General features: G+C 33.4%; 2 protein-coding genes across 2 annotated transcripts in view; one reads left to right on the top strand and one right to left on the bottom strand.

Annotated features, from left to right (window-relative positions):
* The window catches only part of LOC126743565 (protein FAN-like), a 41303-nt gene extending 39556 nt beyond the window's left edge, over nt 1-1747 (bottom strand). Inside the window, exons 1-2 of the mRNA XM_050450712.1 lie at nt 1581-1747; nt 1090-1522 (exon numbers count right to left, since the gene is read on the bottom strand). Coding sequence (XP_050306669.1) covers nt 1090-1522; nt 1581-1594 — 447 coding nt within the window. The 5' untranslated portion in view covers nt 1595-1747. The remainder of the gene's footprint in view (nt 1-1089; nt 1523-1580) is intronic.
* Nucleotides 1748-6178: 4431 nt separating this feature from the next.
* On the top strand, nt 6179-7703 carry LOC126743571 (uncharacterized). Its single transcript, XM_050450724.1, has 4 exons — nt 6179-6572; nt 6630-6768; nt 7250-7495; nt 7544-7703. Exons 1-4 carry the CDS (start codon nt 6254-6256, stop codon nt 7632-7634), a joined length of 795 nt encoding a protein of 264 aa, XP_050306681.1. The 5' UTR covers nt 6179-6253; the 3' UTR covers nt 7635-7703.
* The last annotated feature ends 4307 nt before the right edge of the window (nt 7704-12010 follow it).

The raw sequence follows: 12010 nt of genomic DNA, 5'->3' as shown, positions 1-12010 counted from the left end.
AAAAGGCCTTATTACTATTATAGATAACAATATGGTTTAAATAAGTATAAGGGCTTGTCATCACTAAAGTGTTTGTATCAACATGATTTTGAATTAAATTTTTTAAAACATCAGATGAAGAACAAATTCCATTTAACATTACTATTAAAAAATCTTCTTTCGATTCTTTTGAAAAAAATGATCAATATGCACTTTAATTGTACCTGGAATTATAAACCTAACCCAATCAATCCCAACTATAAAATCACCTCATAAAAGCATAAAGGAATGAATTCTCAAGAATTTCTTTACTTTTTATTATTCATGGATTATATGGACATTATAGGAATCTTGGCGAATCTTGAATAGGAACTCTGTCTACACAGCATTAAATTGTAATTTCTAACTTGGTCAATATACAAAGCACATTCACTATTCTTTTACTTTTAAGTTGCATCAAGAGGGTAAAATTAATTTAAATTAATGTATGATATATAAAGATTTAACCAAATAACCCAAAAAAAAAATAATCATACATGCATTCAAACCTATTAGCTAATTGTGAGAGTTATTAAAAGATTCCTACAAGAAATAATATACTTTCATTAATAATGTTTTCCAATTTTCCTTGCACAGTGGTATTTTCTAAATGACAGTAGGATATCTTTCCCATTATAAATTATGGACTTTCAAGTATTGACGACTCTTGACGCAGTTTTCAGAAAGTTGAGTGGGGTTTATATAATTCTATGTATATAAATTTTTTGTTCTTTTTTGGAAAAAAAATAACTTCAAAATTTGCTTCTCTGCTATTCAAATATTGTTTCTGTTAAAATTACATAGATTTTAAGGTTAAGGCTTTGCCCATAATTTTAGGTACAATTTTCGGTTGCTAAACTATTTTTACCCCTTTTTTATAAACAAAAGAATAGCCATGTTCTAACCCACCTAGTGAAACTAATTGTAACAGTATTGTAAGGAACTGTAATAAATCAAATGAGAATGACTCATGCAAAAACTCTGTAAATCTACATTTACTTCAATCATTTTGCGTAACCTGATCAAATAAAAATACCAATTTCAACCAAAGAATATTTATTTTTTACTTACCATATGAGATTGTTCAGCCTGTGGCAAAGTGCTAGCCCTATGCAACTGAGAAATCATAGTCAAACAATTTCCAATACTGGCATAATTCAATAAAAACAAAAAGTTTGCAGACTCTTTAAACTGATATGGTGCAATAACATTTCCCTCAAGCATCTCAATGTATTCCTTACAGTTTATACTTAAAGCGTTCCTACTTTCGATAAATGAAGTGCTTCCCTTCCACTGTTCAATTACTATACACTCCTTTAAAGGAATTTTTATTAATGGTTTTGAGAAGTCTTTTGGCTCAAACACCAGTGACTTCGAACACATTTTTAATCGGCCCTCTTGACGCTTTACATCGTAGGATTTTCTCGTCGCGTCCGGTGGAATAAAAGTGCTACTGAAATCTTCAAAGTAGATTTCGCCCGGATCCAAGAGCAGCAAAGAAAAACTGAAATTAAAATAAAAAAAATAACTTACCTGCCTGTTTAATAAGGTGTGTTACGTACCGTCCCTTGTCCATAATATCACGTAATAAATATACGGTCAGGTTGGAAACTACCAAACAATATCATGGATTGCAGAGAACTGAATAAAACTGTAAATTGTTGCAAAATAATAATAAATAAATAAAAGGGAAAACAAACAATAATTGTCAATTGAACTGTCATTGTCAAACATAACCTCAATGCAACGTGCCCGACGTAAGCTAGTTCTACATGAAGACTTGCAAAGCGCTATCGCGGAAATCTATTGCGCAGGTTTTCTGCGACACAGAAATGCGATCGTACATCGCGTGATTTTATTGTAGTAATAATTTGATAGTAATAATACTAATAACCTTTTTGATAATTGTGTGTTTAACACGTTTTCTTTTAAAACCTGGAATTAAGTGATAACAATATTAATTAATCGTGTTAATTTACATAATCACTCATACGCGCTATTATTACTTAACAAGCTTAATAATTAGTCATGAAATTCAAACATTCTAAAATTATTCTGCATCCATTTGATTATCGATAGTGATTGTTTAATTTATTACTAATGCAAAACGGAAAAATGAGGGAAAAATGAAAAACATTAGATATAATGAAGTCCCTCATTTTCAGCAATAGCTGAACCTGGTTTATAAACTTGTGTGAAAAGTTTACTTGTATAAAAAAAACCTACCAAAATGATTGAAGGATCCAGCCATAATATTGGTGATACCATAGTCAATAATATTAAATCTTCTCTCTCTCTTTTGTATTAGTACATTCTCTGGGATATCTTCTACTCTACTGTCCTTTTCCTGACGGTACTTAAAAATTATTTTTAAATTCACATTAATTCAAATTCAAATTCAAATTAAAATATATTAGAAAACGGCTTATACACATCAATAAATTATAATTGCACTTATAAAGCTTAGACCACCCTTATAACTATGGCTTATGCCTTTGTGTACAAAGTTGGTATCCATTCACATCTAAGTACCCTAAGTCACAAGTGACTTGGCTAGACTCAGTCATATTACATATATACAGGTAAACATTAATATAGTCTTAAAAAAATGAGTATAAATTTGACTTTTTAAATACACTGTGTGTATCATTTAATATACATAATTAACACAATACATGTCACATCTACAGAGATCAGAATAGAGTAATTAAATAATATATAAAATATTATTTTAAGTTTTTTTAAAACACTCATGATAATTTTTTATCTTAGACTTTTTTCTTTTAATGGATTTATAATGAAAAGTTAATCTTGTTCCTACAAATGAGATGTAGCGTTGACAAGTAATGATTTCTACCTTGTTTGAACAAACGTGTTGTTTCGCCATAGATCTTGTCTTGTGAAGATAGACAAAGTGAAGTTTTCTTTTAATATTGTTACTAATTGTTATTTGTTGTCTTTACTATTGTTACCCAGCATAGTAGTAATTTAAAAGAATAAATTCCTATTAAGCCAATGTAATAACGGTGGCTTAGGATTCTTTACGCTGAATGTTTAAAATGCAAATAACTTAAAACCTGATAGATACATGAAATAAACCTTTTTTATTCAAAATTGAAGTGCCTTTTAGATTTTCTAGTCGTCTTAGCCATAACTGATTAGGCAAAAAAGATATGTTGTAATTTACCTAAGTAACAGAGGGTGTAACTAACGCCCTGTATAAATAATGCTAAATTCTCCACAAAATTCGTAATTTTCATGTCAAAATACATGAAGTTGCCAATTCTTAAGACGATACTGCCTAAAATCACAAAAATATTAACAAATTTCAAATTAAAATTCCAACTTTAAATACCGTGTATGTCGTAAACCTGCAACATTTGTATAAGACATGTTAAGGTCAATCGCCATACTTTGGTGTGTAGTATCTCTGGTTCAGAGATTGCCCATTCTTAATTAATCACCCTGTATATGTAGATATATAGGTAGTTAACGTTAGTATTTTAGGCTCCTTGAAAACTTCACGAGAGTATTTTTGTTATTTTAAACCATACAGTAGTCTATCCACATTGTCCTGGAAACATTTTTGTAGAAATGCATTTGGACAGTCTTTTTTTCATTTAGGATGAGTTGGTTAGTTGAATACCAATGCTGCATGCATTCACATACGGTATTTATGCTAAGTCATTAATGAATAGCAGGAATAATGACAGTAAGTAAAATCTGTATTGTTGTGACTAATTCATAATGAGTTAATTATTTTGTTGGGTATTACGTCACTCCTATAGTAAAAATAAATTTAGAAAATACTATCTTATATGTTCAAGCATTGAAAAGAAGAAGAAAATAGACTTACTCACGTATTTAGAAGAAATATAAACTTAAATCTTTAACGATACCTTTCATTATATCTAATTTAATATAAGTTCAATATATGTTAAATACAATAATTTACTTGAGGTATTATAGATTTTTTATATACCCAGGAGCCGAGGTTTTATCTATCGATCTCTGAGCTCATTTCTTCTTTTCAATATCCTACCTAACTTTATTTTAAATATTGTATTAATTTTGTATTATTATATTATTTTGTAAATATTGTATTATTTTGTATATTAATATAGTATTATTATATTAAAAAGAATGAAATACTTATTTATTTAACAAAAATACCTAATTTGAACCAACGATTTGAGCTGAGACATTCAAAATTGGTTTAATAGGCTTCACAGCCAGAGATTCTTCTGCAAAAGGACGTAGCTATCTTATGCTTTGGAGAAAGTGTTGTGTAGTAGCACGATGCTACGAGAAGTTTCACCGCATAAGACTTATAGTTGGTTTAGCTTGGTAGTACGGTTTTCAACATTTATATGGAAGATTATGATATGTGAGATTAAACAACTCCTAGTCTCATATTAAAGTCTAGTTGAGATAGTCGCAAGTATAACAAATTGCTTTTGTTTGATGCTGAACTCTGAATCCTATTGACTGTATTGTTATGTAAAGATACACTTCTTGTTTTTAGTGGGCTTTTAAAGATCTCACCCCATGGACCACAAAAATTATGTTACATCATGTTACATCATGTTACATAGGTGTTTTTTTATTTTCTTTAAAAACAGCCTGAGTTATTCCTATTAGTATTATATAATAATATTCTTACTTCCTACTTTTTCAAAAATCTTATAACGGCTTACCAAATAAGTTATTCAGACACCCTCTATTAAATTTCATACCGTTGATTGCCGTTGACTTTCAAAATGTTTTGTTCTTTCTCGTTTATTTTTTACTTTGCTGTAAGTTAATTTAATAACTTATAATAATTTACACACCATTTACTGTACTTCTACTTATTTTGTATATAAAACTCCGCCTGGTATAACACATTCCTTTTTTTTGGTACATTATTCATATTGTAACTCGACCTACATTACTCTCTTACTCTCATGCTCCTTTCAGAAACCTTATACCCTTTATCCTACTTCACCTTAAAGACCCCCCAGGGCAAGAGGAGTAAGTATTCGGACCGAAATTTACATATAGAATCAGTAGTGCAAAATCAATCAAGCACTAAGTGATTTGTAAGTTAAATATGCACAAAATACGATGCGTCACGTGTATCCCCTAATAAGCATCCTGATACAGTACAAGTACTACAGTACAGTACAGTACAAATGATACAGTACATTACAGTACAAAGCATCCTAATTCCCTAATACAGCAGGGCTAATTGGGGTGTTTCCTTTGTTTCACATCCTGTGATTCCTCACTACTACTACTACTACTACTAAGGGTAAGTAAAGTACCTTTCTTCCTTTATGCTTTACATTTTTTAATTATTTAATTAATTGCATTTTTTCACATTATTATACATAATGTTACGTCTTTGGATCAGAAATAGTCTGTTGGTTTCGTGTTAAATCAGCGTCCCTATTTGCTACAGTCTGCTACAAAAATGTAAAAAAAAACCTACAGAAACCAAAACTGTGAGAGTTTTATAGATTGCATTAATAAGATAGCTGAAGTTTCAATTTTCGGCTTCATATATTTAAAGAGAATATATACGACGGGTCCTAAGCCATAAGCTTGTGTATGGGCAGAACAGTTAATGTTCTAACGAATTCTCCGCACTTGCGTACCTACATATATTTGTTACTACAAAGCTTATTAATACAAGGATTCATACTTTTAAGGCTTCACAGCACAGTAAAGCCAGAAACAGACTGTTATATCGAGAGACACGTATGGAAACCCTCACGCCTCAATATTTCTCTATAATTTAAGCTCCTGAAAATATTTCTTAAGTTTCATCTTCTTCTTCATCTTCATCTTCTTCATCAACTTCGTCGTCATCTGTTACCCAGTCAACACGTTGTGGTTCTTTGTCCTCTCATTTCTTTTAAATACCCTTAACGGAACCAACAAGACCGTGCCCCGAATAGAGAAATGCTCACCCCATTATGCAGTAGGGTATGAGTCGAAAATAAGTAAAACAACCTCTTGCTCCCGTATACATTTACCAGAGGCGAAGGCACAGAGTTTGTAGTTACATCATATAATATGTACTTGGCAGGGAGCGGCGGATTCAACCCACCTTGTTTTAAACTCAAATGGAATCTTTTTTATGGAACGCAATAAACTTTTACCTGTTTCCAACAATAATTTTGACATTTATCGCTAAACACCAAAATGTGCCAAAATTTGCAGTAAAAAATAATAATGACGTAAATTCGCAATGGGGATGTTTTTTCCGTGTTTGGCGGCAGCCTGCGCCAACGGGGCTGCCATAAAAATTTTCAGAGAACCGACGACAACGAGCAACGGGCCCCTTTTCTCCCTATACATTTTCATTTTCACTTGCTTTCTGTTAATGTGGAGTGTCAGGATTTACCCAGGAAACCTGAGGAAAGTGGGAAAACTACAATTTATCGTGGAATTTTTAATATCAGATTTCCTTATGCAAAATCTTATTATCGACTTTTGGTTTCCACTAGAAACATTGGTTATGGAAGGTTTACCCAACCTTGGACAAACTATTGATGACTGGGTGGCAGGTAACTCGCTTTAAGATCAACCATAATAAAAAATATCCAATTTTATTATTAATTTAGTGGGAGATTGGAACGCAGAAGTGATAACGGACCTCCTCAAAAACGAATCGGCCGGGTTTTACGCCAGTTACTTCATGTCGACTTTTTTCCTGATCATAACTTTGCATGCATGTCGAATTATAGATTTAAGGACCCTTACGTAAGCTATTTTTCACTTAACATAAAAGTAGTTTTTGAAAAACTATTTCTAAATATTACTAAATTTGTATGTTTGCTTTCTACGAAAACCATGTCCTCATGATGAAAATATTTCACTCACATAGAAGTTAAAAAAAAAACATTTTATGCACTTGGGCAGAAAAATAATATACATTGCATAGTATAAGTACACCATAAGGCGTCCATAAAGACCAAATTTAAGGTTACCGAATTCAATGAAAGTTATTAACTAACACATATTGCTTTTCTTAATTCATAATCTAGTTTAACTACCTATTTTAAAACGTCATTTTTCATACATAAATGGAAATATTTTTCAGTTCATGGGTCGAAAGTAATCATAACACAAAAACATAAGAAATCTATGTATTGTGGTCATAGGAAAAAACTAGTGTTCTTAAACTTTTGAAAAAGGGAGTTTCTTCTTTTACTTGTTACTATTAAGTTTTGAAATTTATTAGGCAAGAAGGTCCAATGTGCTTTTTCAAAGAAATTGGACGCAAAATAAAATTAACGATCAGACGGCTCATTCGCAAATTTGTACCGGGAAAACGAAGAGTAAAAATTAATGAGCGCAGAAACACGTGTCGGGACTACTGCGCCTTCGGACCCCAGAATCCACATGTACCTGATAGTAAGGATTATTGTTCCCAGCAGGATCACGCTTCTCGAAGAAGGAGAAGATCATCATGTAGTCCGGCTAAAAGGTAACATTTTAGACTAATTTGGATATGTGGTGATACGTAGATTTTTAGGTATTGTCCAGTCCATAATCCAATGCCACCCATCGATTTTTCAGATTGCAGTGAAACGAGCACTGAAGATTTTAGAAAATCATCATGTTAATCGGTGCTCAGTGGAGAAAATGTGATTTGTGGCCCTGTCAATTTAAAATTAATACACCATTAATGTAAACATGATCTTTTATTTATCACACTGCATCATCGGGTAACTGCAACCTTTCAGTATACATTAAACCAAAAAAGAAAAAAAACAGAAACATGCAATAAATTAGAAACAAAACAAAATAAAAACTTGTCAAGTGATGATCAAAGTTTTTAGCTGTGGTTTCATTTGATGCAGAATATACCTAAATTAATTTTTTCACTTAAAAATAAAGCAGAAACTCTCGTTTTAGACTCCAGTAAGTGTATAAATAGTAAGTATAGGTATAATTAGCCATAGCATATTGATAATGTTCAGATTCTTCTAAAACAATGCACATTCCTTACAGATCACTACACAATTCTATTTTACCTGCATATAATTATTTTAATGCATACACGCTGTCAATAATCAAAAGTTATTAAATTATTTAGCACTATAAAGAACAACAATTGGGAACAAATATGGAGTCAAACGCTGATAAAATAGCTAAATAAATGATTGATTAAATAACTATTTTTGTGTAACGAGCATTTAATTCACACCTTAACGAACGGTAAAAAGCAGACTTGCGGGAGCGGACTTGCGGGAGCGCCTTCGTAAGACATGACTTGAGGAAGCTGGGCAACTTTGTTTTTGCTGGTGCAAGTGATATCGGTTAAATATTGCAAGGTCTGAAAGCTAAATTGCTGGAAAATTCCGCCAACCCTGGCGGTAAATTGATGGAAAATTCTGCAAAGAGGGAAGAAAATTCTGTCATCCTGGAAGTTAAATCGTTGGAAAATTAGGCAAACTTGATAGAAAACTTTGCCACACTCAACAATTTAAAAAATCAGCGTGGGAAAAAGCTAAGGATTTAAACATTTTGGAGAACAAGCAAAAATGAAAAGAAGAAATTCTGGAAAAATCTTGTACAATGGAAAAGCGGATTCTTTCATTAATTGATTTCATTTCAAACAGAATCTAGGAAGTTCCAAACAAAATCGCAAAATTTGACAACATTGGCGACCTGTATTCAGCAAGCCGTAGAAAGACGACTCTGTCCGGAGGACTGCAAGCAGCAGACAGAGGAGAAAGATGCTAAGTTGTTAAGAACTACGATCGACGTTGATACTTGGCAAAATGGGGATCTTATAATAGACCAAGAGGAATATCTCAATATCTAAACAGTTCTAACTTAAGGGAAGATAAGAAGCCAACTTAGAAGAAAATTGCCAAATATTTTCCCAATGTTAAGTCATATTGGGGAGTCACAATGGAAGTCCGTAATTTTGAAAGATGGACTCTTCCTTCAGTAAACAGTTGACCACGACGGTAAACAGAGAAAGAGGCAAATCGTTGTGCCTAAATGTCGGATTTTGGAGTTGCTAGAGAAAATCCATGTCAGTATGTTAGGAGGACATCTTGGAGTAAGAAAAGTGACGGAAAGATTTCACTGGGTCAATAGCAAGGCAGACGTAAGAGACTGGTGAAAGAAATGCATCGTATGTGCAAGAAGTAATGAGTCGCATAGAAAGCAGAAGGTTTTAATGCGCAAGTACAACATGGAAAGTGCCTTTAAAAGGATTTCTATTGACGTTACCTGTCCGTTTCCCAAATCAGACGCAGTGAATAAATACATCATGATCGTGATGGACTACTTTAGCAAATGGGTTGAGCCATACCCTCTACCAAACCAGGAAACCTCCACTATCGCCGACGCTTTAATAAAAGAATGGATCTGCTGATTTGGTGCACCTTTGGAGCTTCAGACCAATGGCGAAATTTTTAATCGAGCTTGTTCCAGAAGATCTGTATCAAGAAAACCAGTACTATTGCATTACACCCGCAGTCAGATTGCATGGTGAAACGAACGAATAGAACCATTAATCGGTATTTGGCTAAAGTAGTTTCTAGCCACGAACGAGAGTGGGCTAGGTTTCTTTATTTGTTCCTGCTGGCTTATCGATCGGTCATCCATGAAAGCACATGAGAGTCTCCGGTTCAAATGGTGATGGTAAGCTAACTCCGTCTCACATACGATCTCTGATTTGGTTGCCTGCCAGGAAGCGATGTTTCCGGGAAGAACTACGTTAGGAGCTACGTAGAAGAATGGATGTCAAGTGCGCATTTCCATTCAAGATGGCAGTGATCGAATGAAGGACGTATATGAAGTTAATGCGAAAGACCTGAAGTACAAGAACGTTGATTTGGTTTGGCTTTATGACCCTAAGAGATGGAAGGGTCTGTCACCGAAGCTTTAAATATCCTGAGATGGGCCATACAACGTGCTGTAAACTTTCAACGATTTTCTTTACAGAAGACAAAGGCCGTCAAGGCGTAAGACTCGAGTTATTCATTTTAACCGACTAGCTGCTTATTTTGGAAACTAAGATGACGCTAAGCTGCGCCAAATCCAACCAGAGTAGGATTTGACATTCATGGCCAATCATTCTCGGCGTGACTTGTGAAGTGCAGCAAGTTTACTGCTCCAGCTGAGTATGCTCTGGTACATTATATGATCAAATGTCTAAAGGAGTAGCTGAGGTTTTCCGAAGAAATTTCGGAAAATTCCAAGGGCTGCGTCGATCTATCCCCAGAGATTCGGACAAGCACTCAAGAATATAGATGAAGAGATTGGTAAAAAGATCTGCTACATAGTTACCACAGAGGCGTCACATCAGAAGATAACTGGTAAGGACGTTTGGAACGCTTTATATTTTCTAAAGGAAAAGTTGTTTACCGAGGATCTGAGAAGTCTAGCCATGCCCAAACTGAAGGATGATTGGCAGCATGTTAGAAGAGATCTTCAGGTCTACAGGCGTGCAAGTTCTGGTGTTCGAGACGAAATGAGCTTAGGGATAGAGCAGTGTGACGATCTTGCCATCGCCGCAAATACCAGCTGATCTTCGTCATTCCGGAATGATGTAAGTGGAAATATCGCATGCCATCTCTGAAGACTCGTGGAAGGTTAGTAAAAAAAAAGTCCGGAACAGTGGTCTGACGAGTATATAAGAAGCCGCGTCGCCGCCTGGAGGCCACTTGAGAGTTTAGTTCAAGTTCAGTTTGGAATATTGGCGCGATATTTAAATCGGACATAAATAGTAGTAATACGATGTAAGTAAATATTTGTAATAGTTGTAAGTAATCGTGTTTAGCAGTGTAAGTAAGTAAATAAATCAGTCAACTTTTTTGTGCATCAAGTATTAAATTCCCACCTTCACGAATGGTCAAACTAGACTAATTCACATCTTCTCCTGAAGATGCTGATGCGAAATACACACAATAAAATAAAGAGTTTTGGTTAAACTTTCCGTTTTACAGAAGAATTAAAGAATATTAATAATTACCAAATTTTGAAAAAAGCGTGCGAAACTGTATAAGTGTCATTGCGTATTTAATTAAGTAATTCATGTTTTAATTTAAAAAAAATTTCTTGTATATTATTGATTATTAACCTTAATGAAGCGCTTCTGATTTAAGTAATTAAGTTAAGTAAGCTGCCATTTAAACTTCCCTAGTATCTGTCTTGAAATTTTTGATGAATGAATATTCCAAGCCAAAGTATTCCAAGAAACTTGGCACATCATTATTTTCAGTACACATACTAGCCTTAAAGAAACATAAGATTAATGGTCATATTTTGTTCTAAACAATCTTTGAGTTAACAATTCTATTAATATTTAAATAATTTTTCATTTCTATTTATTTGTGTTTATTTGAAGTAACTTAGAAGTTATAAAAGCTTATTTATTAGCTTAAATATTAGGCTTTACTTTAAACATACTGAGATACACCTCTGCCTTTTCCTTCATCCCTAAAAGGCTCTTTTTTACGTCCTTCTCTCTTTACTACTAGAATTACAAATGACCATTCTCTTTATACAGCACATTAAAGTGAAAGCATTGAGCTTAAAAATAAGGCGTATACGGGTTGAATCATAAGCCACCAATCTATTTTTTAAATTGAAAAAAAAACTTAACCTAAGCTAATGATTACATTCCTTTTAATTATTACAAGACGTGTGCGTTGCCCATGCATAATTTCAAACCAGGACAAGGTCTTGCTTACTGAAACACTCACCAATCTATATCTATTATAAGTATTATATTTTGTAAGTAAAAGACTTTTAATACCTATAAATTGGTATATATGAAAGTCAAAAGAAATTATGTACGATTAATTATTATACGTATTTAGGTGCCTGGTAAAATCGCTTCAGTATAAAGTTCTGTGCATGGGGAAATCCTAAATGAATGAAACCACTTCTCTGACGTCACTGGCCCATAAAAACCCCATATTATCAGAATTTTTATGCCCGGTATATGAGGAATCGATGGATTGTCCCCCTCCCTCTC

This window comes from Anthonomus grandis, chromosome 13 (assembly GCF_022605725.1).
Source record: "Anthonomus grandis grandis chromosome 13, icAntGran1.3, whole genome shotgun sequence".
NCBI lineage: Eukaryota > Metazoa > Arthropoda > Insecta > Coleoptera > Curculionidae > Anthonomus > Anthonomus grandis.
This window is presented reverse-complemented; position numbering and strand designations above follow the sequence as displayed.

Excerpts from the sequence above, each read along its gene's own strand:
- LOC126743571 (XM_050450724.1), top strand. The coding sequence starts at position 6,254 with ATGGGGATGTTTTTTCCGTGTTTGGCGGCAGCCTGCGCCAACGGGGCT. Across the intron at positions 6,573-6,629 it reads TATTGATGACTGGGTGGCAG|TGGGAGATTGGAACGCAGAA; the intron begins GTAACTCGCTTT and ends TTATTAATTTAG. Across the intron at positions 7,496-7,543 it reads TCATGTAGTCCGGCTAAAAG|GTATTGTCCAGTCCATAATC; the intron begins GTAACATTTTAG and ends GTAGATTTTTAG.